The 25,859-nt window shown below is 41.4% G+C and overlaps 1 protein-coding gene across 4 annotated transcripts in view; it reads left to right on the top strand.

The window, feature by feature from the left end:
• dhx9 (DExH-box helicase 9) overlaps positions 1-25,859 on the top strand; it is a 202,930-nt gene that overhangs the window by 167,817 nt on the left and 9,254 nt on the right. For all 4 annotated transcript variants that reach the window (XM_087143419.1, XM_022239222.2, XM_022239223.2 and 1 more), the window contains 5 exons: positions 943-1,104; positions 1,623-1,710; positions 15,695-15,737; positions 20,826-21,049; positions 22,666-22,781. In XM_087143419.1, the coding sequence (XP_086999545.1) occupies positions 943-1,104; positions 1,623-1,710; positions 15,695-15,737; positions 20,826-21,049; positions 22,666-22,781 (633 nt within the window). The remainder of the gene's footprint in view (positions 1-942; positions 1,105-1,622; positions 1,711-15,694; positions 15,738-20,825; positions 21,050-22,665; positions 22,782-25,859) is intronic.

A 25,859-nucleotide genomic window follows, 5' to 3' on the forward strand; every position in this document is an offset into this window, starting at 1 on the left:
TTCAATGACAAAACCTGATTTGCTTTATGGAAGCTGCCTTAGTTTTTCCCTTATCTGTCTTCTACATTTTGTATTCCTTTTTCACGAGTGATCCTGCGTGTTTTTCATTTATGGGACACACAAGTAGATACATTAGCGGTAGATTTTCAGTGTAATGGCCTTGTTGCCAGTGCCAGTATTGCGCCTGATAACATTGTTGTCCGATTTATAAACAGAACATAACAACTGTGAATCACGCTGTGAAGAGAATATTTTCTTTTTCCTCTTCCTTCTTCATGGCTCCAAAGGAATTTTTTCAAAGAGAAATAAAGTGCAATTTGTCTTGTTATTCATTGCTCAGACTGGATCCCTCCCTTTTTATATGAAAATCTCTAAAAATACGTGTGTGGAACCAGATGGTTTTGAGACTATCACTAACGGGTGGTATATTCGTAAATCGCCCTTTTGAACGACGGCAAAAGCAAAGGTGTGCATGTGTAATGGACTTCAGCGCACACCATCCTTGCGAAAATTGCATGCTTTACATTCAGTTCACACAACCAATCCTTGTGATAATCGCAAGGATTTGCAACCCTGCGAAATTTTGGAGGAGGTCTTGATTCGTGTGACGATCACACATGGACCCTTGCGACAGGGTGACTTGGATACATTTTCACACAACACTATATCTATGCGATTTCACCACAAGGGTCCCTGGTTTTGTGCACTCATGTAAAAGGGCCTGTTGGTGCAGCCTGCACGTAAATCTCATTTGAAAGAGCCTTAGTGTTAGAATTGAAATGCCAGGCCCTTTCAATTTACAGCAGTGAACAAATTCTGAAACAAACTATATAGAGAAACTGACTAGGTGCATATAAATTATTATAAAGATATACAAAGAAATTGACCAGTGAACAAATTGTGTAATATTTCAATCTTTCTTTTTCTGTAAATCTCTTGAAGTGTTGGAGATGCCATGAGCATAATAGCAGCCAGCACAGTTTTCTCAGAGCCTTTCATCACCCACATGGGCAAGGTGACTAACTTACACAAGTCATACTGTGGCATTCGTCACAGTGACCACGTCGCTGTACTGGGATGCTTTCAAGAATGGGAACAGACTCTGTAAGTAAACATAGAAACACGTTTATCTTTGTTAGAGGTGGAGGATGTGAAGGATGTGAGGAGGGTTCATTGAGATCGATTGGAGGGACAATTTGGGAGGTGGGGTGTAAGGTTATAATATTTTACCGTTGAACATTTCTCTGATTTGGCTCACTGTTTATGGTGTAAATTCATTGAGCACTTGAAGCATGTTGTTATTTAGGTCATTAAGGTCATTCTTCAATCATTTTCAATGGAAGATGAGCACAGCCATCTCTATGCTTAAAAGCGGACTATCTTTGGTCCTGTTTTCCACCCCAAAGACATTGCGAGATTCTCCTTTTACTTTTTAAAATTGATTCCTGTTGTTCATTGTTTTTTGTTTTTCCATTCCTAGTTCTGGTGTTTGATTTAAAGTGAAAAATGCAAATTGAAATATGTGTGTAACTAAAATGAACAAATGCATTTTATCTCAAAACAGAAAAATGTGCAGAAATTCTCTGTCCTCTTTAAACAGACACAGAATCTCTTTTTATTAGGTCCAATGGGGGTGAAGATGGTGCTATGAATTACTGTGATCGCAAACAGCTGCAGATGACCTCCCTTCGTATGATCTACGAAGCTAAGGTAAAGCTTGCAATTTTCTTTTTTAAATCCACATACAGTAAAATTTCGATGCCTCGAATCTCTGTGGAATGGACAAAAAATTTGAGTTATCCGAAATTCGAGTTAAAAGAAGGTCCCAATTTCTTTTGAAGTTAAGTCATTATTGCAATGTGTATCATAACACGTACTTATACACTGACACACATTTACCATAAATCTCCTTACCATGACTTTTGAAATGATATTGTGGTTATTTTATAATTTGGTGCCGCAAGTTTTTGTTCATAGAAAGACATTTTTGCAGACGATTTTTGTTGTCAATCGGCTGACAAATAACACATTAAATGTACTGTAAATCATTTAAACTGTGTACCTTTGTGTGGCAAATCTTTCTTTTGCGTTGTGTATTTGTAAGGCATTGTGGTGGTCCCATTTCTGATACCGTACCACAACACAGCGCCTTGCACATGCCTACTCAGGCAGGGTTTCCCGATGAGTCAGACATATGTTTTCATCATTAAGGTGCACCTTTATGCGCTTCAATAAAATTTTGCAAAAACAAAAATATTGGTGTCTGTTTTTATTTTTGTTCTTCGTTCTTTAATTTCAAACTTTGTTTATTTTTGGGAAGTGAGATTTGGCTACGCAAAAGCTCTTCGGTGCAGTCATGTGGTTGGTCCACTGTGTGTGAGCACGCTGTGGTTTGTGGCTCTAATTGGGCAGCCATGGCACAGGTGAGCGCGGGCAGTTGGGCCAGACCATTAGGCCAGACCTAACTTACGTACGAGTGGTGCGTGTGGCATACACAAAGATCTCCAATGCATTGCCGCAGCCAACGCAAAGAGCCATCAGTTGGCCTGCCAACGCACTGGCTACAATGGGCCATGATAATCGATCATCATTGTAGCATGCTTGCAAGTGTTCTGGTGTGAAAAGACGAAGTGTATGTGTCAGAAATGATTCATAACTAGGCCTGTGTTCTGTTTACACTTTCTAGAAGTATTTTGGTGGCGGTTTCTTTTGGATCTGCTACACAAAAACTTCCAGTTAAACAAATCCAGCAACATGAGCAGTTCGAGTTACAGATATGTTTTTGTACATAAAAGCCTATTCTTTCGGTGGGAATCAATTATGCTTTGAGTTAAGCAGAGTTTCGAGTTAACCGACTTTGAGTTGAGATTTTACTGTACAAGTACTTTATTGTGTAATTACATTGAAAATGAAGAGAGAAATTGGAAAATTGTGGTCTAGGTTAAATAAAGAAAACACTTGTAGAAGGACATTCTAATCCAAGTCATGTAGCAGTATTCTCCATAGACCAAAATTTAGTCGGGTGTAATGGTATCCTGATTGTTCACTGCAGTATGTATCCATAAAGTATAGACTAAAACAAATGTCCTGAAAATGAAATCTGTCCATTGATATTGATAGAGGAAGGTGTCATGCTTTGAATAACGTGATCTTGACTGAATTTCATGCCTGAGTACCCAGGGCTGTTTTTATAGTCTCCTGTGTTCACATACCCCTGCCCAACCTACATATGCAAATTTCCCATGTGCCTATTACAATTCGCTGAAAAGACTTGATTATGCATTCTGCCCCTTGATCCTCCACAATGCGCTGTGGTCCTGCCGCCATGTTCGTCCTTCTTTTCTCAAGGCCTATCGTTTAAGGACGTGTCTTTATGGTATTTTCGGAGTATCAAGTTCCATAACCTTTTACATATGTGAATTGCTTTGATTCCTATTTACGCATAAAGAGTGATTGCTTACCTATTGGTAAGAGTGCTTACTTTCATGTGTCCTTTTTTTTTTTGTTCTTTATATCCCTTTTTTTCTGTGCATTATCTACAGGTTTGGATGTAACCTACCAAATACCATGGTAAGTGTTGCGTGTGGCCGTTGAACAGGGCTCACGGGCAACCCTTTGTTCTCAATGTGGAGCATGCATTCGAAAAATAACGACCCAATGCTGGATGGGTCTGGCCGTGGAGCGGGGCATGGCGGGCTGCCCCGCTCCTTTGTGATGTTGTTTTTGCATTATCCGAGATTAACGGCCACGTCGGGGAGAGACCCAGTGGAGTGAATAGGCCAGGGTTGAGTGAGCAGTTGCCGCAACACTACCCTTGATCACTGATGACTACTAGTACACCTACCGACCGGGCTGAGTGTGCTGTGCTGCAATACTGCCCGTGGTCATCGACACCCACTCCACATGTCTACAGATTGGGTTGAGCTTGCTGTGTTGTAACAGTACCCTTGATCACGGTTTACCAGAGCGTAAGGAGCTGTTCCTTGCTCTGTGCCATCGCTACCTACCACACCCCCGAGCGACCCTACTGACCAGTGGCCCAGAGGCTCTCACAGGGAAACGGTCCACCGTCTACCCCAGGTCCCTCACTGGCTTCTACTCGCTGGGTGGTGTTCGCTCGGAAGCCGATCCAGTCAACCCCCTCCAAGCGAGCAACGTGTTCCACAGCGGCTTCGCCACTCTCCACTGATTCAGCCATGGCACTCAGCCTGCTTTTGCATCGGATGATGTCGCCCCTTTTGGACTGCTACACCGCTGGGGCTTTTGTCCACCACTCCCCATCCGCAGCTCCGGTCTGCTGATGGACTCGGCCATGAGGCCACCGATCCTGACCTGGGATGCGCTCGCCTGCAAGATACACTCCAAGCCTCAGCCAGTGGCAACAGCACCCAACCTGGATCCCCTCCCGGCTGTCCTTCCTCCCTCACAAGGGGCGTTCTCGGAGGCTGAAGCGGTCTCTGTTGTTCAGCCATATCCATTTCCACAGCAGGACCTGGCTCTGGATCATGTCCCATATCATGGTGACTCTGCCTGTTCGACGTTGCACTTGGGGCGAGTAAACTTACACTCTTCGCCAACCACTTTTCGGGCTATAAAACAGCATCATCGCTGTGGTTCTCGAATGCTACTCATCGCTGTGGCTTCTGCCTACTAGCTAGGACTATCCGAGGTGCTTCCATCACAGCTCCCCAGTGGCTCAGCCTGCTTTGACCTCTCACAACCTGTATTCCAGAGATGCTGCTGACGCCCAAGGTTTTTAGGTTCTTCCTTCAGGTTCTACGGCCAGATCACCACACATAAAAAGCGTAAACACTCATCGTCCTCTATGGGGTCCAGATGCAAGAAATCTCACCCTACACCTAGGCAAGATATTTCTTCATCGGGCTTGATGGCGGCAGTCCGCTCTCTCAGAGACACTAATACTAAAAATTGACCGAGCTCGTTTCTGCAATGTATGCATTGTCGGACTAGCGCTAATAGTTTGGTTTCAAAATGAAAGTTCATTTTCAAGAAGTTGTAGCTGTCCTTGCTCTATGGTTGTAGGCCTTCATCATCATCCAAAATATTGCACAAATAAGCACTGACAAGGATGTCTCTAACCCTATGAAGATTCGCCATTTTGAGATCAGTTTTATTTGCATGCGATATTTGATTACACTTCCGCATTCCAATGTCACGTGATTGCACCACAAGGCCCCCGTCCCCGTCAGAAATCAAAATGACTTACACACAGGACGGGAGCGTGTGTATAGGGACTGTCGCGTTCAGTAAGACTCCCAATCCTGTGTCCTTTCCCATCGTGAATCCAAAGCTCGCTACTGCCCACTTTAGCCAGCCGCCTTGAGTCAATCTCCCCTCCCCTAGCGACTGCCCCTGACTCAGATGCCCATTCGTTTTACGTATGTATTTTTAGCTGCTTTGGTGTACTGCCGAAGCAGCTATTGCTTTCATTAAAGTTTTTTTTTTCCCCTTTTTCTAGCTGTTTGACAATCGGCTGAAACAGCTATTGTTTTTGTTCTGGTTTTTTGGCTTTTTTGCAGTTTTGCGAAAAAAGGCATTCTTTTGTTCTTTTTGTTTTTTTGGTCTTTAACATGTTTTTCAACAGGTGACTGCTTTTGCACTGTTATTGATTAACTGAGTTCGTGTTAGGGGCACACAATAAGACCACAAGCTAGAAAAAGTTCCTTTACAAGTTCCCATAAAGACGTCATCAGCTGGTGAGTCATGTGACATTAAAGGGGCACTCTTTAAAGTGCTATATCTCGTGAAGTACATCCCCGATTTGATTGAAACTTCGTGTATAGCTCAAAAGGGAAGGGTTTGAGACCAGAATGGACCTTATGTTATTATGACGTCATCTTGGGAAAAGTCACGTAACATTAAAGGGGCACTTTTTAAGTGCTTTATCTCAAGAACTACATTTCTGATTTGATTGAAACTTTGTGTTTAGCTTAGACCCGGATTGATCTCATGTGATTATGATGTCATCAGGTGACAAGTCAGGGGACATTAAAGGGGCATTCTTTATAGTGCTATATCTCATGAAGTACATGTACATGTCAGATTCAATTGAAACTTTGTATAAACGTGTACATGTAGCTCGAAGGGGAAGGGTTTTAAGACCACGACTGACCTGATGTGATGATGACATCATTTCTTGCCAAGTCACTTGACATTAAAGGGGCACTCTATGAAGTGCTATATCTCGTGAAGTACATCTCCGATTTGGTTGAAACTTTGTGTGTAGCTCAAAGGCGAAAAGTTTTTGACCCAAATTAACCTGATGTGATTGTGGTATCATCGTGTGACAAGTCATGTGACATTAAAGGGGCACTGTTTAAAGTGCTGTATCTTGAGAAGTACATGTCCTTTTGGGCTAAAACTTTGTGTGTAGCGTGGAGGGCAAGGGTTTAGACCCAAATTGACCTGATGTGATGATCGGGTGACAAGTCATGTGACTTTAAAGGTGCATTTTGTAAAGCCAAATATCTCATGAAGTACATTACCCATCGGTTGATCGTTGCAGATAGCTTGAAAGGGAAGGTTTCGAGATGGAAATTGATTTCATCTGATGGTCGTATCATTATATGATATGAAAGTCATGTGACATGTATCGAGATGACATGAATTGTAAACTTTCCGTTGCTTTATTTCCACTTTCGGCCATTATGTAATAATTATATCCAAAGATTTTTTTGAAAACCCTTTGAAACCAAAGCAGCTCCGTGGTTGTCCACAACCACGGTCTTCTCTTGTTTGAATTGAATTTGTGCTCAATAAACTCATTCAATAATAATAATAATTCAACTTACCCAGGCTCTACTTATGACTCACATCTAGCTCCACCACGGAAACATGCTACACCTGGGGGCATCTCCTTTCCGTATTGGATACAGCTAGTGACGTTTCCCATTAAGGCCTACGCCTCTGCCTTGATCTGTCCAATTTCGGGAAATCCAGGCGTGCGGGAACTACTACATATACACTCTACCGGGCCGCCTTACGTCATTTGCTCATACGGCCCATGGTGAATTTTAGTCTGGGTCACGCATACTAAACCCTGACTGCGGCTCAACAATTGCTCATAGGCCTACCGCTACACTATGCATCAGACCACCGGCTAGCACCCGAGACTCCTGTGCCTGGGGCCAGCTAGGTGGAAAACAATGAAATCTGTCATCACTACACCATTTTATGGAGCTGTCCTAGTGAATAAAATGTGATACGATCAGCCTACCATGTGTATCTAATTCTGACCATCCGTTTTCTGTGCATAATGCCTGCGGAGGATGTCATCGCCCTACCCGGAGACCTATCGATGTCTGAAACTTTGTCATCGGAGGCACTCAGGCGTGTAAAATCAAGGCGACCCCACTATTTCTGACTGGTGATCACCCATTCAATTCAGTATCCATGTCTTGTGCGTCCTAATTCACCAAACTTCACAAACTTCGTGAATTCTACATGCTCCTTTGATCTATTAATTCCTGACTCTCCATATATTCTTCCACTCGGCCTGGCCATGCCCCACATTGCTTTCCGGACACCAGTTCTTCTGTAGTGGGCATATCCAAAGTCACCTCCACCGACAATGCCCATCTCCTGACGTTCTGCTCCAGGTTCTCTCACCCGCAGGCATGGGCGACAGACACCCTACAAGATCAACTGGTCAGGCCTTCTGGCGTATGCCTTTCCTCCAATCTCCCTCATCCCACGGGTCCTGTCCAAGATAGAATGAGAGCCATGTCAGATCCTCTTCGTCATCCTGTTCTGGCCTCACCAACCGTGGTTTCCAAGACTTACAAGACTCCTGCTACAACGGCCGTTGGTCCTTCCGGTCAGGGAGGACATCCTCGGTCAGCCCAAGTCGGGGATCCTCCACCCAGCATCAGAAGCTCTTCACTTGACATGCTGGATGTCGTCCAACGATCCTTTAGAGCATTGGGCCTTTCTGCAGATGCTGCATCCATGGCGGCCTGGGGTTGACAACTGTCTGCTGGCTATATTTACAACAGCCGTCTACAACATTTTACTAGATGATGCGACGACCACTATGTTTCTCTGACCAAAGCTCCTGTGTGCTCCATCACAGACTTCCTCATGTACCTGTTCCACTCGGGCCTCCAGGTTGCCACCATCCGAAACTATCGGTCGGCTTTAGTGGCTGTCCACTTTGGCTTTAGTGATGGGTCGACTGTCTCCAACAACACTGCCATCCACCATCTTCTTTGAGGAATGTTTGTCAAGCATCCCCATGTCAAACGCGTCATCTTATCCTGGGATCTCAGAAAAACATCCTACGTGTTCTTGCCAGCCCCCCCTTTGAGCCTTTGGCTGATGCGTCTGACCTCCATCTCAGCATCAAGCTGGCATTCCTTCTGGTGGTCGTTACTTAGAGTTGAGGTAGCGAGCTACATGCCCTATTAATTGCCAATGGTCATATCTGCTGGGAGCGTCATGGGGCTTGTCTCATCCCAACCATTGGGTTCCTGACTAAAAACCAGATGCCTACCTTCTGACCTCCCGACATATTCGTTCTCGATATACATCACTTGTGGGAGACGACACTGATAAGAAATGGTTTGGACTCTCAGGAGGTATCTTGCCCGAACCAAATGTTGCGGGGAATCTAATTTCCAACGCTTCGTCACCACAATGAAACCCTGACACCAAGCGTCTAAGGACATTATTGCCTGATGGATGGTCTTGGCCATCATCTTTGCTAATCGAGACTGGCCAGCACAGCATGATGACACGACTCAGGCATATGTCAGAGCCCAAGATGTTCGGGCCACCTCTTCTTCAGAGGGGTTCCTCTAGTTGAAATATGCGAAGCGGCTTGTTGGAAATCTCCCTCCACTTTCACCAAATGCTACCTGAAGGATGTTCTGTGGAGCGAAACGGCCAATGGCACAGCGACCCTGCGCTCGGCGGTGCTCCGGACCGGGTGGTTGATAGCTAGAATTAGTAGGGTCGCAGGATGAGTGTCCACTCTTGCGATGCCCACCTTGTGTTCTCCTAGTTATTGTCCTTCCGTCGCCGACCCACCCTCAGGATACGGTGCCACTCTGCATATGTAGGCTGGGGAGGGGTGTAGGCAGGCAGGATACTCCTTCCCCGTGTGGAGTGGATCAGGTCTCCTCTTAATGCTTACCCCTGCCCAGCCGCTCCCGCCTGTCCTTCTTCACTTTGTCTCTGGCGACGTCACTTCTTCGAAAAGGATGAACATGGCGGCAGGACCGCAGTGCATTGTGGAGGGTCAAGGGGCAGAATGCATAATCAAGTCTTTTCAGTGAATTGTAATAGGGACATTGGAAATTTGCATATGTAGGCTGGGCAGGGGTAAGTATCACTAGGAGACCCGACCCACTCCACTTAGGGAAGGAAATCATCTTACAGTTGGCTTGTGTGAAAAAGGAAGGGTTTTAAAAAGGATAAGAGTACATGAAATATGACTGTGGCATGTGCTTTAACTAGCAGTTCCTTGGAAGAAATTGTTCAACTTTTAGTCATCCACATGACTGCCATTTCTTCAAAACAGATTTGTGCCGTCATCATATCAGTATATCACTTGTTTCAAGTGTAATATGGGATTTTAGTAACGAACTGTCACTATTTTTTCTGAAAATGCATGCTGTACTCCACAATTGTTTGAAGTCTTTGCAAATATTGCAATATGAGAAGCCCCTTTTTTAGCATGTATCAATACTGCAGTATGGTGTTGTAGTCTTAGTATATGGATTCAGAATCTGGCGTTGATTCCCAACTTGGTCTCACCCTTGTGGGTAATTAATAATGCTTTGAAATCACCTCTGCACAGTAGTTGGCATCTTGCAATCCTACCTAATATGTGCTCCCAGTGGTGAAATGACCAAGACTTGAATTTCACTACGTACCATTTGCACATGTATATGTATCCAGATTTTCAAACCTGTATTTGAGAGAATAGAAATCTAAACCTCAACAAACAAAATGCAGTTATGTACATGGTGAGGTGACAGAGTCAGACAAAATATAAATCGTGTCACAAGCAGTCAAGTTAATTTTAATGGAATTGAAACTTATACTGGTAGTTTACCTGATAGATGTACCTCTACTATCACTGGATGTGAATCCCGTGTAAACACACCAAAGCATTGAAATGTTTTTCAATTTTTTTCAGGGAATTTACCATTTTGAATCATCATTCACTGCTATTTGGCTTTTCCATGATTTGCTGGAAAGCCATTTTTTCAAAAGATTTTTTTTCTGTTTTCCTCCTCCATTTTCTTTTCTTTTTCTTGTTTTCTGTCCAAAATCCCATAGACTTTGCACACGACATTTGGTGGCACTTCAGCCAATTTTAAATCTTTAATCTTGAACACTTAAACAAGCTAAGTTTGAAAATGAGTGCAGAACACCGACATCTTGAAGACATCGCAAGCCATTATTGGTCACTTTGGTTAAGGTCAATATCTCCCACACTACATGTCTGATTGAGTTGTAGCTTTGCCATCATCCTAAGTTTGATGTGTAACAGGCAAAAATTTACATGTCTACATGATTCTTTATTTTATTTTCTTATGAGTTTTTTCTTGTTTAATTCTTCTTGTCCACTATCTTCTGAAAAAAATAAGGTATACTCTTTTCTGCCAGACCTTCGTGAATTGATGTTAAATATGGATTATTAATCACGTTAGCAATATGCTTAAACTCTCTTGGGTCATTGCAATCAATCTCTGGGACATCAAGAGCTAACTGGTCACACCTGCCTTGGCTAAGAAACTTTATCCGTTTGTGCCAGCCGGCAGGATTATCCATTTCTAAGCGAGGAATCTTACTGTGATAGTAATTTCTTTCAGCTGACAAAATAGCATGTTTTACCCTGTTCTACAGATGATGCCGTAAAGTCCTGTTTCCTTGATGCCATGCCTTTTGTCTTTGTGTGATGATTTCCTTAATCTCAGCTGAGATCTAAGGCTTGTCAGTCGGGTGGAAGCAAATAACGTGAGTGGGCAAGTTTAAATGTAAATGTTCTTGGATTGTCTTGCAGAGTAGTTCACGCTATTGCGATGGGTCAATTATGTGGTAATTTTCTTCCCAAGTGTGGTTGCTAATCTATGCACCAAACGACCTGCGGTCACTATCTGTTGTTGAATGGACAGTCATTTTCCTTGTTTTATTAGTTCTTACAATGTGACCTTTAGGTGTCTAGGGGACACAAGCATGGTCTCTTCTATCTATTGGGCATAAAGTTTGAGTTTGGTAATAGAACTGATTGTAATTGGTGAAGATCTTGTCGAGGATGTTGGAGCCTCTGGTCAGTTGAGAAACAACTTGAGTGAAAGATTTGTCGTAAAGAACTTGTTGAATATCCAAGTCATTGAGATCTCCGATGATGGAAATTCCGGATCCAGGATACTGCTGAACAAGTGAGTTGATACTTGAGATCATATGATCAATATAGTCTTGAGCATTGGGGTTCCTCGGTGGAAAGTAGACCACACAGATGACGAGAGAGGACCCCTGGCATGGTAATCTAGGCGGTCTCATGTGCATCCACAGTGCATGGACGTGTATAATAAAATCTGGACTCGCAATGCCCTTAATCAGTTTATAGAGTCATTGAATCCACTCACGGCCATTTTACCGAGCCGAATACAAAGCTTTCCTGGCAATGCCAGCCTTTGTTCTTCCTGACGTCAATAGAAGGGAGCCAACCCACGGTTTTGTATTTGGCTCGGTAAAATGGACGCTGGTTAGCTTCTTTTTCATACAAAGGCGTTGCAAGTCCAGTTTTTTTTTATATACGTCCGTGCCACAGTGCCTCAATATCATCAGGTACGTATAATGGCAGTCTCCTGGATTTTAAATAAAATGCAACTCCCCGCCTAAACGGTCACTTTTGGCTTTGAAGAAAAGAGAGAAACGAGGAATGCTGAACTGTTTGAGAGGTGTATCTGGATGGAAGCAAGTTTGTGTTACAGCTATGGTATCTGCATTGTTGGTATAGGCTACAGTAGTCATTTCATCCAATTTGTTGAGTATTGATCTCGAATTTAACAGGAGCAAGGTAAGCAAGTATTAAGCTTTAGTACCATTTTTGTACAGTTGTCAGCTTCAGCTTCTTCAGGCCAATTGATTGCAGCCTCGTATCAATTGCTGCCTCGAGGCGAGACATTGCGGGCAGGCATAGGCAAATAATTACAGGAATCTCGCTACCAGCAAATCTGGGTAGTTGGCAGGCATTGACCATGTTCCGTGGCCTTTTGGTTTCACCACAGTTTCCACAACAAGTTGCAGGTTTAGTGTTTATTTCCAGTTCCTTAATGATATTCCAAATGGGAGGAGGTACTATCAGCCTGACACATTTTGCTCTTAAGCGATTGTATGTACATGTTGGTTGGAATTCTGGTAGATCGAATTGTGTGTAGTTGGTCCAGGGTTAGGATTTACGTCTCCACGTTGTAGTAATATCTAGAATGTTGCGGTGGAATTCTCATAATACTGCACTCTTGGTTGGACGTGTTTGACAAATATACATGTACATGCTTTGGTCGGTGTACATGTGTGCAATAAGGCTGGACATGATCAATACACATGGGCCTGCAGTGTTACTCAGTCTGCAGACGTGGGCCAGTGAGAGGGAGATAACAAGCAGGACATGGCATTTCATTGTTCATCTGGTTCAAAAGTGTGCAATCTGTTGTAGATCTCAAATACAAGAACTGGTGAATGTCAACCCCCTGGTTATTTAATCGCCTATTTGAGGCCCCGGTTGAGAAAACAGTATATGTATAGACTTCCAAATTGGAATATTGGAGATAATGTGATTGTGTTGAAACTTGGTGGGAAGATGATGTATATATTCTGCATTGCAAATGCAAACTAATGTTTTGACATCGATTGATTTTGTATTATTTCTTTATGATGTATTTCCTTCTACTTTTAATTTTATTGCAATTAATTTAAACTTCATAGATATAAATTCCTTCAAGATGAAAAGTGTCCATCAAATTTATATTGTGATGACATCATCAAGTAATAATATTATGATGACATCATCAAGCAATTTAATGTGGATTTTTAAATCAGTAACTGACTGGTATTGACATTTTAAATGTACGTTTTTTCTTACTGCAAACCCAGTGAGTTTTAAAACACTTATAAAAAGCAAAAGCCTTGCGTTCTTTGTAAGACACACAAACACAGATGCAAACTCTAGTTTCAAATGAAATTTTTGCAGAACAGGAACACTACCACTCCACAAGCAGACAAACACCAGAGTGTGAAATTTAACCAAAAAAATTGTTTGGACAAAATGTCCTAACACAGTCAATTTTGTTCTGCACTTACCAGCTTTTGATCTGCCATATTATATAAGAGGTAGAATTGGGATTCCTTACCCCATTATTATTTTTGTTCAGACTATGGGGACTGGGAAACAATCTAACTCGGGGCATGTTTGAGCCATGACTAAGGGCCATGTTGGAGTCAGCTACTCACGTTTGGCTGGAGTAAGACCCGCAGGTCAACTAGGGTATGTTGCCATCGTACATACAGAAATATAATGCATATGCACCACACTCGGGTTGAACTGGAGGAACCACGCAAATGCAGCCAACCATTACTACTCCATATTTCCTGGTACCCAGGTTATGTGTCATGCATGGGTTTCCACAGAAAATTGAACATTGGTTGATGAGAGTATGACCTACATCTTATGATGTGCAAAAAATTATGGGGCGATTTCATGTCTGTGCTAGTATACATGTGAGTGTTCATACACGCATGGCACTGGGTGACATGGGCCAGTGATGAGCGATCAGCCCTGATGAATGCCTTTGGCATTTATTACTAATAATAAATCGGACGTCCTAATACCATATATTGTGTTGATATTTTAAGAGCTGTTACTGATATGTTGGTTGAACACTTTGCCCAAGTATCTTTGATTTTGTTCAGATGAACACAATAAGTACTCGGAAAATGTCTGATGTCCGACCGTAACTTCACGCTCTAAAACACTATTCTGAAACTTATGAGTGACATCTTAAAATGTGTTTATGTAAATTAGATCTATTGAGATATGCCTAGAGCTGTATGTGATACACTCTTTCACCTCATGAAATTCAACACATTTTCAATACAACTCTTTCTAGGGTTTGTACCACTTTTGAAGTGTTAAATACTGAGTTTGTGAAACTATATAATCTATTCTAAGTTGCAGTTTTGTTGTTTGTTTTTTATATAATTTCCATCTTTTTAAAATAACAGCAAGTGATGCATACCTGCCAATGAAGAATCCTCAAAAAGCCATCGAACAGCATAAATGTACTGTAACAACTGCAATTTCCTGAATTTGCTCTTTACAAACTACTGTGATGAAATGGCTGCAACAAGTTTAGGTTTTAGTTAAAAAATGACATCATTCTTATCTTTGTATAGGTGCAGAGAACGCACGAATGTACATTAGCATTAATCTGTGTGTAATTTCCCATGTAAATGTACATGTTTAAGGCAGCGCGGGACTGGTGCAAGTTTATGTTTTGTCTAGTTTGTGCCATGCCACGCGCGGTGTAGGCAGTTTCGCAGAAGTCTCAAGGCAGTCTGGAGGCCTTGTTCAGTGATTGAACAGCACTGTTTTGTGTGTGCTACTGCTGAGAGTCTGCTAGCAATTCAAGTACTGGTTCCGCAATCTAAGCACTTAGTAAATAACCGTAACATATCAGCAGTAGTTGACCCATTGTGTACTGTTCTTAGTATACGGTCAGAAAGGACTGTGGGTAGAACAATACTGTGTGGGTAGAGTTGTGGGCAGAATTGTCGAGGTTGTCTGAAAGTCACCGTCTAGAAAAGCGGTGAAAGATTGGACAGTCAGAGTGGCAGCAGACGCCCTGAGTTACCCGTTAGTTTAGTTTTATAGTTAATTAGCACCGGTAGTCCGCCGATATCTTGGGTGCAGTCACCCGAGTGCAGATTGCAGATTGTTGGCGGCATCTTTGCAGAGTGTGGATTGTGGATTATTGGTGGCACTTTGCGGATTGCGGAGTACAGATTATTTAAGTGTTCTTTTGTATTTATAGTTCGTATTATTCTTTTGTAACTCTTGTATAAAATAAATAACTCTAATTGTGTAAATACCGGGATTATATAAGCTAAAGAAAAGTTTATTAAATAAGTCCTGTTGCTCTTGCCGGTAATGTCTTGTTTACGCACATGCTCATTGTTGTATCAGTCGACCAGGTCACCAAATCAATTACCGATTGATGGTATATTTTCGCCAAAATGACCCCTAACCCCTAGACCTTAGATTACTCATCAAACTCAAGGGCCAAGGCAGATAGTTTAGATTTAGGTCAGGTGACATTCCCCACAGTTGGAAACAGTTTGCCCAGACTCACAAGACTTAGGCTGGCTCGTGGGAATAAAATGCCACACTACCTTGTCCTTTGGGCTCTTGTCATAAAATGAGTTTTATTCATGCACATAACAGCTGTAAACTAAAGTATGAGTTGACTAACATCGCTGGCAATATACGTGTACACCTTTTGATCAACCTTGTCCCCCTGTTCCAAAGTCAAGAGGGTTTTAGACTTGAAGACAAAATATTTAGATGAAACAGCAACCAAGAAGAGGCCATATTTATGCTAATTTTTCTCCCATTGGCCAAAGTAACCTTTCTTGATATTTTGTCCATCTTTTTTATATCCAGAATCAACTAAAGGATATCCTAGTAATGGAAGGATTTCCAGAACGTGAGTAACTTTCTCTGACTTAACTGTTCATTTTTAGGGCTTGGTAGCGTGTAAACAAAATGCAGTGAAACTCACTATCAGGTTTCCGCTTGATGCAGTGTTATGTTTTATTGTGCTAGTTTTGGCTTTGTCCTTGTATGTTCCCAGTTTTTGTCCCCAGGGCATTTTCGGTCCACATAAAGTGTGAAAAGATGAGTGTGTGTCCGCACAACTATGGTGAGTGTGGGTGTATGTGGGTGTGTATGGAATGTTCTTGATTTGCAAGATCTCAAAAATGGACTGTCAGATTAGGTTGAAATATCTCACTGTAAAGTAAGTTCATAACAGTGTCTGACAATCTGTGAAATATGACCATCAGGAATGCTGTCATTGTTGAGAAAAGAGAAATTTTGTGTTTTTGCCAAAGATCGTCCAGACAGACAATCTTTGGAAAATACAATTTGTTCAAATACTGCAACTGTTAATGGGTGGAATGAAAACCTGTGTGAAGCATTGAGCTGTTGGAAGAGTCTGTATTAACCCTTTCATGCCGGGAAGCGGCAAGAGCCGCGCCTGGAGAAAAGTCTACTAACTGGGAGACGTCTCTGGCGGCAAACCACACATGCAACTTTTATTCAGTGTACACCTGTAATTACTGGGACCTTTGCACTGAATGGAAATCTGGGGCAACCTAGAGAGTTCGTTGATCCCCTGATACTTGGTAAATGTTTTTTTTTTTCATCAAAACACCCCTTTGTCTTTGATTGAATACCGTGGGTAATCTCTGTGGACCGGAGCTCGAGGCCGTGGACAGGGCTTATACAACACGTTTTGTGTGGGCTCAGAGTGTGATGAATACAGGATATTGACATGGTGTGCGCGCCATTGTTTACGGCCCTCCTGGGCTGGGAACATGTGGGCAGCACACCAGCACTACGCACTCGGGGTATAGATGGGCCATTGTTCAGTGTAATTAGTTATTTGTTTCGTCGAAAAGCAGCGTTTTCTGTAGCGCTGGGTTATATTTGCTTAGCTGCTTCCCGGCCCTTCAGTTGCATTACACAATGTCTTCCAGTGACAAGGAAACTTTGATCTAGACTAGTGGTTCAGATTTCATTTCTGAATCTGAACATAGTTCAGAAAATGAAACTAGTGACAGCAATTTTTAACGGGCAACCACCGTTAGCGAGGCCTGCCAAGAAGGTCAAGACTTTGTCCATTCAATGGACGGCTGATGACAACTTCCCCTGCAGACACAGCTTTCAAGGCGCAGCGGGTGTTCAAGTACAAGAACTGGACAAGAACAGCACTCCTCTCGAAATCTTCGAGCAGTTTTTCACCCCAGAGCTGACATTGCACATTTCCAATGAGACCAATCATCATGCCGCTGATGAACACCCGAAAAGTCAACCAGAAGCAAGTCCAAGTCACATGCGAAGCTGGTTCGACACAACACCAGACGAGATGTCTGTGTTCCTGTCCATGATGATAGTTATGGGACTGATTTTGAAACCCGACTTGAAGTCCTACTGGACGAGAGACTCAATACTTCAGACTCTGTTTTTCCTGATACCATGCCCCGCGACAGATTTATGGACTTGCTGGCCTATCTGCATTTCGTCGATAACAGCCATGCAGATGTGACTGATCGACTCTACAAGCTCCGCCCGGTGGTAGACAAACTGACCGAGAAGTTCAAGTCCATCTACATTCTGTCCAGCAAGATTACTATCGACAAGACCCTTTGGAAATTCAAAGGGAGACTGAAGTTCAAGCAGTACAACGTGTTATTAGTCTGGAGAGACAAAAAAGATGTCCGTATGCTGTCCACGATGCACACAGCTGAGATGGCTGACACCGGCAACTGGAACCATGATAGCATCGCTTTGGAGAAACCCAAGTGTGTACTAGACGACAACGAGGGGGTGAAGGGTGTGGACATTGCAGACCAGCTGGCATTGTCACACCGTTCAGTCAGAAAATCAATCAAATGGTATAAAAAACTGTTCTTTGTTTTGCTTGATGTTGCTCTTGTAAACTCTTATCTTGAGTATAAGGAAATTGGTGGCACTGACAGTTTTTGACATTTAGACACATGTTGGTGAGTGAAATTTCAGAGTTGCGTTTACCAAATTTGCCAGTGTATCGATCTAGAGGTAGACCAACCCGTCTTCCTGGTCCAGGTAGACTGATAGGAAGACATTTTGCTGTAGAAATTCCCCAACTGGAAACCAGCTAGATTATACAAATGGTGTGATGTTTGTTCTAGAAATGGCAAAAGAAAAGAGACTTAAAGTGATGTGTTAAATATGTGAAGTGCCACTTTGCGCTGTTCCTTGTTTCAAGGTTTATCACACTTGAATTAATTGGTTATTTATGTAAAGTTTCTTGTATTCCAAGAAATAGTACATGAATTTTTAGGCAAGTCCTTCAAGGTTTATTATATTTGAATCAATTACTTATTCATGTACAATTTTGTACAAGAATTTTCTCCTGTGTCAAGACATCGTGTAATGCAACTACTCTCTGTTTTCTTTCCTTTTTTTGGCTAATTTTTTTACAACAGTTTCCTCTAATTTGAAGACTTCGTGTAATGCAATTAATCTTTTTTTTGGCTAAGTTTTTTACTGGAAGGTTCCTTTTTTTAATAAACTGTTGAAGAAACATAAGTGATTGTAAGTATGAGAAGAGAGAAAATAAAATGATAAGTCGTCAAGAGAAGAAGAGAAGTGAGAAAACTTTGTCTCGTGTGTTTTTCTTATGTCTGTTTATTTTATAATTATGGGGAGGATTAGTTTGGAAAGATAGTTTACAGGAGATGATTCAAACTTTACTTAGAAGGGGCTGTTAATATGTATCATTACATACCGAAAGAGGATTTGAATAGAACTTGCAAAAAAAAACAACTTAGAAATGTGCAAGAAAATTATGAGCAAACTTTGCGCAAAACAAAAACATTAGGGGAATTTTACAGGAAATCTTCACTGGGTATTAGCTGAAATAAAAACTTGTGAAGTGCGTTCAATGTACAAGTTGGGGCTGGGCATTGATGCTGGGCATACATGGACTACTGGGAAGCAAGCATAGACTATGTGAACTTAGCAGGCGCTGCACTCCCCGCTGTGACCGAGCGTCCTTGGGTAGTTGGCGTTGGCGCGTGGGCAAGGCAAGTGCTGGGTACCTGGTATTTTGTTGAACAGGATCTAAATACCCCAGCAAGGTTCATGAGTACACAGAGCCAGGCTGTGTGCAGTGTGTGACCCAGCAAACTTGGCAGATAGGCTTGATGGCCAATCTAGGCGTCTGTGGTTTATTGGAAAAATAGGTAGCTGCGGTAAAAACATCCTGGCATGAAGGGGTTAATGGGTTATGTACATACTGCTAACATGCCTTCAGTAAGCCTTAACTCATTATCAACTAATAAAATATAATCATAACGTCTAAAGGAGAATTTGGATGGGTTTGAAATTTGTTTCTTTACGAAGCTTTGGAAGTTTACCTCATTTGAATATGTCATCTTACTATCACCCCTGAAGATAATAGTGTGGTTCAATGGCCGTTCCTTTAGAGCTCTGTATCGTAGCCCAGTTTTTTCAAACAAAATCTCCAATTTCAAGACATTTAGCTTTGTTTTTCCAATAACAGTAACTGTAAATGCTTGGATAGTTGCCATATTTGTTTATTTGTAAAGTGTTCATGATGGGCAATTATGGTGTGTGTAGAGTTTATGACCAACACACATGTGAAGAACTTACTTTGTGGTCGATAGTACACGTGTACATGTGGTGGCGCAGTGACTGTGGGGATTGCAGTCATTTCACTGCCCTATAAAACAACGTTTATTAGACAAATTCTCCCCATTGCATTGTTCAGGAATCATAAACGTGAAGGTAAATTTGCCAACCACTAGTACTACACGAAGTCATGGAAAAATGCATTTTTGAAGGCCATAATCCATCTGCATATTGACTCGCCTGTGTATTGTACAGGCACTTAAGATTGTCCTGTGCCCCATGGATTTTTGCGAGACAAATGACACGAGCTGCGCTGAGTTTTAAAATGAGTGGCCTTTTTCTCAAAGCAGTGAACCAAAAAAAAAAATGAAACAAGTCTCTGGCATGATATACAAAGTAAATCACAAACCCCTAAATTGTCAAATTTTGACAAACTGCAGTATATGGAAATCCTATACACTGCTTTGAAGAAATACTGTATGTATGAACATCAGATTTGTTTTGTGAATTGCTCTTGGTAATCCTCAGAAGCCTATTGTATTTGGGGCAGAAAAGTCAAGGGTCAATAACAAAATAGCTAACTCAATAGAAATCTTGCAAGCACAAATGAAAGGTTTTTGTTTAATAGGCATTGGCATGGCAGGAAATGTGTTTGAGAGCACATTATTCTTTCAAGATGTGCTTTGCATTGGGATATGTTGATTTTAATTACCGGTTATGTGTTTCACTGAAATATATTCATAATACTGTATGCTCAGTGTTGTTTGGACTCAAACCCATGACCTCCTGCTTATACTTGACCATCGAGTTTGCCGAGGTCTGCTGGCCAGTCTGAGTCACATGTAGCAGCGGGCTTTGCTAACTATTTCGAGTTATGCTTTGTATTTGTGAGACATTAATTCTTTAACAATAGGTTTGCCCTTACACTGACATATTCATAATTCATATTCATTCATGTTCAGTGTTTATCCGAGAGCTTCACAGTTCACAAGCTTACTTAGGCGGTACTCACCAACTCGTGGAGACATCTTAACCATTCAACCCCTGAGCTTGCTGGGGTTGACCAGCCAGTCCTAGAGAATGTAGTAGTGAGTAAGCTAATGAATTTTTCCATAAGCTCTTGGGTAAACAGTGAGCATACAGTGTTATGAATATATATTAGTGTAAGGGCCAAACAGATGAGTAAAACGTTCACATCATGCTTGTCTCTGACTGCAGTGGAATGTCAAAAGTTACACAATCAAAGATAACCTGGTATTAGTTTACTTTGTTCCAAGTATCTGATTTGTATTATTATTTTTTTTTTGGTGACTGTGTGTATACAGATGTGTCCTATTATCTGATGTTCTTTAAAATTCCAATTTATAATATGTAGAATGCCTGGAGCCAGAGTACTTCAACTTTGGGGGACCAGACATAAAGCTAGAGGTGGTTGTCAGCCTTCTGGCCATGGGCCTGTCTCCAAACATTTGCTACCATAAAGAGAAGCGCAAGTTACTGACTACAGAGAACAAGGCAGCCCTCATCCACAAATCATCTGTTAACTTCAGCAAGTTTGACCAGACATTCCCTTCACCATTTTTTGTCTTCACAGAAAAGGTGCACACTCAAAAGACTGCATTTGAGTTGAGTCACTGTTAATAGAGGTTCACTGTGGTATGTTGAAGGTTGCAGGTTCAAATCCTTTCTCGGTGCATTAGTGTGAAAGTTAAAAAGATAAATGTTTTTCTTTTCAAATATCTAGTGGCAACCTTTATTCAGTTTACACAACAGTAATTTATATCACTTTAATTTGATGTATCTGTAATGGTTGTAGTACCACCAGGGATAGCAGTTCTCTATCTAAAGCCAGAAGTTTTGAAAGCAGAATTCAGTAATCCACCCCTTCATAGGCAGACAAAGCAAACTATGTTGAACCTTGAAACTAAAAAGTTTTTTGAATCCATAGTTTTTGTTCAGCCAGTGAAAACATCTATTACTTGCATGATATCTGTGACGAGCTAGAAGTAACATTTACTATATCCAATGTTTATAGTCATGCAGAATGCGTTTCAACAGCACTTGATGAAAGTTTTGTAGACTGAATACAAACTCAAGGCATTTACATGTGTGTGATATCAGTCATTTTAAAGCCAAGTGGACAATTGAACATCTGTAATGGTGCCCTATGGTGGTCGCTGTGTGTTAGCATGTGTCTGGGGAAACACAAATATGCATACATCCACTTGTGCAGTGGAACATGATGTACTGCAACAGTTAGTGCTGCATTTATGGAACAGTGTAACTAAATTCATCTTGACTTTGATGGTCTAAATTTTGAATTAAACATTTTAATGCAAGAATGGCAGTTGAATGACATGAAGATGTAAAAGCAATCAATTTGGGAGTGAGGAAAGACTTTAACCACTACCTGCCTGGGACTCCTAAATTGGAGCCGTATGGTTTATATGTGTGGCCGGGGTCTCCGAACTTGGACAAAGGAAACAGGGCCCTGTAACAAAAGACCGTACTCCGAACAAAAGACCAGGCTGCTGGGCATAACCGGCATTTTTCACTCTCAAAAGTGGTGATAATCCGGCGTTGTTTTGAAACTGTTTACCAGGGTTTGGGGCATTGAGAGCAAGCAGATTACCACCGGGGACAAAAGCGCTCCACCACCGCAGTGATGAGCCACACAGCACCGCTGCACGCTAATCTGGCCCCTATTGAAAAGAGGTCAGCAGTGCACTGAGCCAGGTTCGTGAACAAAAGACAGTTGTATAACACCGCATAATCTGGGCCCTGTTTACAAGGCTGCAGGCCTGGCTGAAATATTCGGGTGTCAATGAAGGTCACCTGTCAACTTAGAGTAATGCCTAAAGATTACTGCGTGCGGCTATAAACGACTGTTAAATGGAATGATGAATTGTTGAAGGATTTTGAAAACGGAAAAAATGATAGTCATGCCAGCCCAGCATCATCAATGTTGAAAAATGCCCCGGCACGAAGTGGTTAATAGGTTCATGAAATGGCGCACAAGTTTGATGTCACCAATGTTTGTGGCAAATCCTCCTGAGTGCAGCAAATAGAATATGCAAATAAGTGAAGTAACCTGTTTTGCTTTTTTTAACACAAAATCAACAAAAGTAAACATGGAGTGTTAGCATGAGGTATATATTTTCTTCAGTATTAATGGGTTTTGTTGTTACACTCTCATACTTGCTCTCTTTGAACAGATCCGCACACGTGCTGTGTCTGCCAAGGGAATGACTATGGTGTCTCCACTGCAGCTGCTATTGTTTGGTGCAAGGTCCATTGAATCTTGTGATGGTTTGATCAGGCTTGATGATTGGTATGTACACACTGAGGCAAATACCAACGTCTTTTTTTTTTAAGGGAGTAGTGATCATTTGACCCAAACCTTTAAGTATATGGAGTCACCAAAATTTGGCAAAAATGAACAAATCTCCTGGAAAAATGTTGATATACTATAACATACATGTACACACACATTCTGAATCTACACATGTACACATTATGAATAGATTCCATATTTGTGATTTTAAGTGGTTGTAAAATGTGCCATAAAATGAAATATGCGGTAGCAAAGTGTGCCTTTGTTTGAAAATGAAAAAAAAATCATGAAATGGCATTTTGTGGTTTGTATTCACATCTTCCACTGGAATAAGGTATCTCCTCGAGTGTAAAAACTCCTTGACAAATCAACCTTACATTCTTCAGCTTTCACTTCATTTCCACAATTTTGGTGGAGTGTAACCTGTGGTTCACATTTCAAAATAGCAGGAACCAAATTTCATATTAATCTAATTCCCTTTTTAAAACTCTTTACCTCACACAATTCAGGATTTACACACAAAAGAGATTCTCCTTTATTGGAGGGAATAAACAAGCCAGTCAATATGAGAAAAATGAAGTGAATCCAGAGAACACCAATTCAGGTGGCCATAAATTAAAACAGGAGATTTACAGAATAAGTTAGAATACACTTTGAGCTCAAGGAAAAAAATTGGCGCCAAAGTTCTAGATGTAGAGATGAGTTGCGACGAGTCATTCCAAGGTGGGAGAACAGACATCCGTAAAGTTTGAAGCCGGATGACAAAAGTGAAGAGCAAAAGTTCAGAAGAAATGTAATGCAAAGGATTGCTTGCGGATCTTGCAAGATTGATGCTGGTGGTTAATGCCACAGATGCCTTGGTGTACTTGTGCTGTGTCTGCAAGTCACAATAGCTCAGTGGCTGGGATGCCTTGGGACAGCTCTTCAGGTGGACTACAGAGACTCCCTTCCAGACCCTCTTTCAGAATGTGCAGTTCAGTAACTAAGATAGAGAGCATAGTGATCCATGCTACATTACTAACATAACCACATTTACGGGGTCAGACCAACGCAACCGACTTTCTATGGGTTATGTGTTTTGGTACAGCTGTACATCGTGTATGAAAGCCTCACAATAAAACATTATCTTGCATGTAAGTAAGCACGTAAAGGAAAGGTATATCTAAGGCACTGACTTAGAACAAATTTTAAAACTAGACAGGGTCACCCTAGGAATACATTTCTCAGCCCCACATATCATGAGATAGGAATCAGTTGGGGAAAACTCCAACTCTTAATCTGACTGGTTATATATAGTTATATGTGAAAACAAAGTCTAAAGCTTGAGCAAGAGACAATTCATATCTCTAATTTCTGATGAATTCAACGCACATCAAAATCTATTGAATATACGTGAAACCCTGTTCAAATAAACTATAGTCATCGAAAAGCATTACAAAAACATCAGTCCAAACTGTAGGATTCCAACTGTCTATCACTTACACCATGGATATGATGGGTGATAAGTCCTGACTTACACATATATTCAAAATCTGCTTATATTTCTGAATGCAGTGAAGAGCACAACTTATTCCCAGCCTCCACTAAGTTATAAGTCAAAGTGATTGAAAAGTACACTCAAACCACCTCAGATAATTCGCTAAACACGTTTAAGCTAAATGTAAAAGCAAAATTTTCCAAGGAAACATCTCTTTTGGATCTAGTCTCATAACATTACTGGTTAGTAGAAATTACAAGATACATGTACCAAAACCTTCAACATCATTTGCTTGTACTTCTAAAAATATCACAAAGTCCAAACTTCGTAAAATCAATCGGTATACATCTTTTCACAATTTACAACAAGAGTCACCGTGAAAAATGCAATGACTAAACCCCAGAAAAGATACACAATAGTATAAAATGATATAAATAGGAACTCAAACTTACCTAAGATAGAGAGCCAACGATTGTGAACATAAGGGGAAGACTTGGATTTTGAGGTCCTCCAGTCCAGAGAAAATAATGCAGAGCGTAGACAAAAATCAGCAGGCATGTAGTCAGCAGGATGGCAAAGTTTGGGAATGCCAGGCTTGCCAAAACTCTGGGGCAAACTGCCACCCAGAATATTCCCTTGCCACATGACTAGCTCAAGCTCTCATTGGACAACTTTAAAAAATGTCACACGACTCCAATACTGATTGGTCATTTAGTATCTAGGCAGATGAGCACTCAGCAAAAGTTTATGGCTTTCACAGCTTGGGTACGGTATGAATAGCAACTATGGATTAAGTGTCTCAACATCCTGCTGATTTCCTATAAAATTTACTGGGAGTGTACACACTGGTGTACTAGTCAGAGATTAAAGGCAGTGGATACAAAGAGCATCCTGTGATCTCCTAGGAAAGAAGGAACATTAAAGATAAACTGAAGGAAGAGCAGGCTATTTGACAAAAGGAATAGGCAATAGATCAAAGGTTCACCACTGGAACACTGTTTAGGAAAGAACAATTTAAGTATGCAAAAGGAAATATAGTCATGAATTATAACCCAAGACCTCTTTGGGACGGGGTTACAGGAGAAACTTCAAATATCATAGACACTGACACTGTTTCCTCTACAACCATGCAGAGTGCAAAATTAGACCAAAAAAGATCAATGGCACTGCTGCTGGTAGTGGCTCAGAGGAGTTAGCTACAATTGCGCTTCTCCATAAATATGGCCAAGTTGGTTTTCCAAACAAAAAAAAAAGATAGACTATTGTTTATACAGGAGTTAGTTTCTATGTAATAGAGACGTTGAAGTCAGAAGTTGCTTATGAATTTATACCACCTTCCTCTATGTGCTACCTCTGCCCGTGGTCTGTCCTTCTTGCCTATATTGCCTTTTATTATGCTCGATCATCATCAAATACATGAAGCACTCACCATAAAGCAAAGATAATACGCAATAATTATTCGTGATGACGTCATCAAGTGATTTATCATTAAGTTTTGAATATTTGAATATTCCGTTAAATATATAAAAACCCATAGAAAATCAACCGTAGCCTCCAGCAACATTATGCTTGCAGCAAGTGCCAGGATAAAATGTGGT

This window comes from Acanthaster planci, linkage group LG11 (assembly GCF_054643075.1).
Source record: "Acanthaster planci isolate LZ-2023a linkage group LG11, COTS_SCS, whole genome shotgun sequence".
Taxonomy (NCBI): Eukaryota; Metazoa; Echinodermata; class Asteroidea; order Valvatida; family Acanthasteridae; genus Acanthaster; species Acanthaster planci.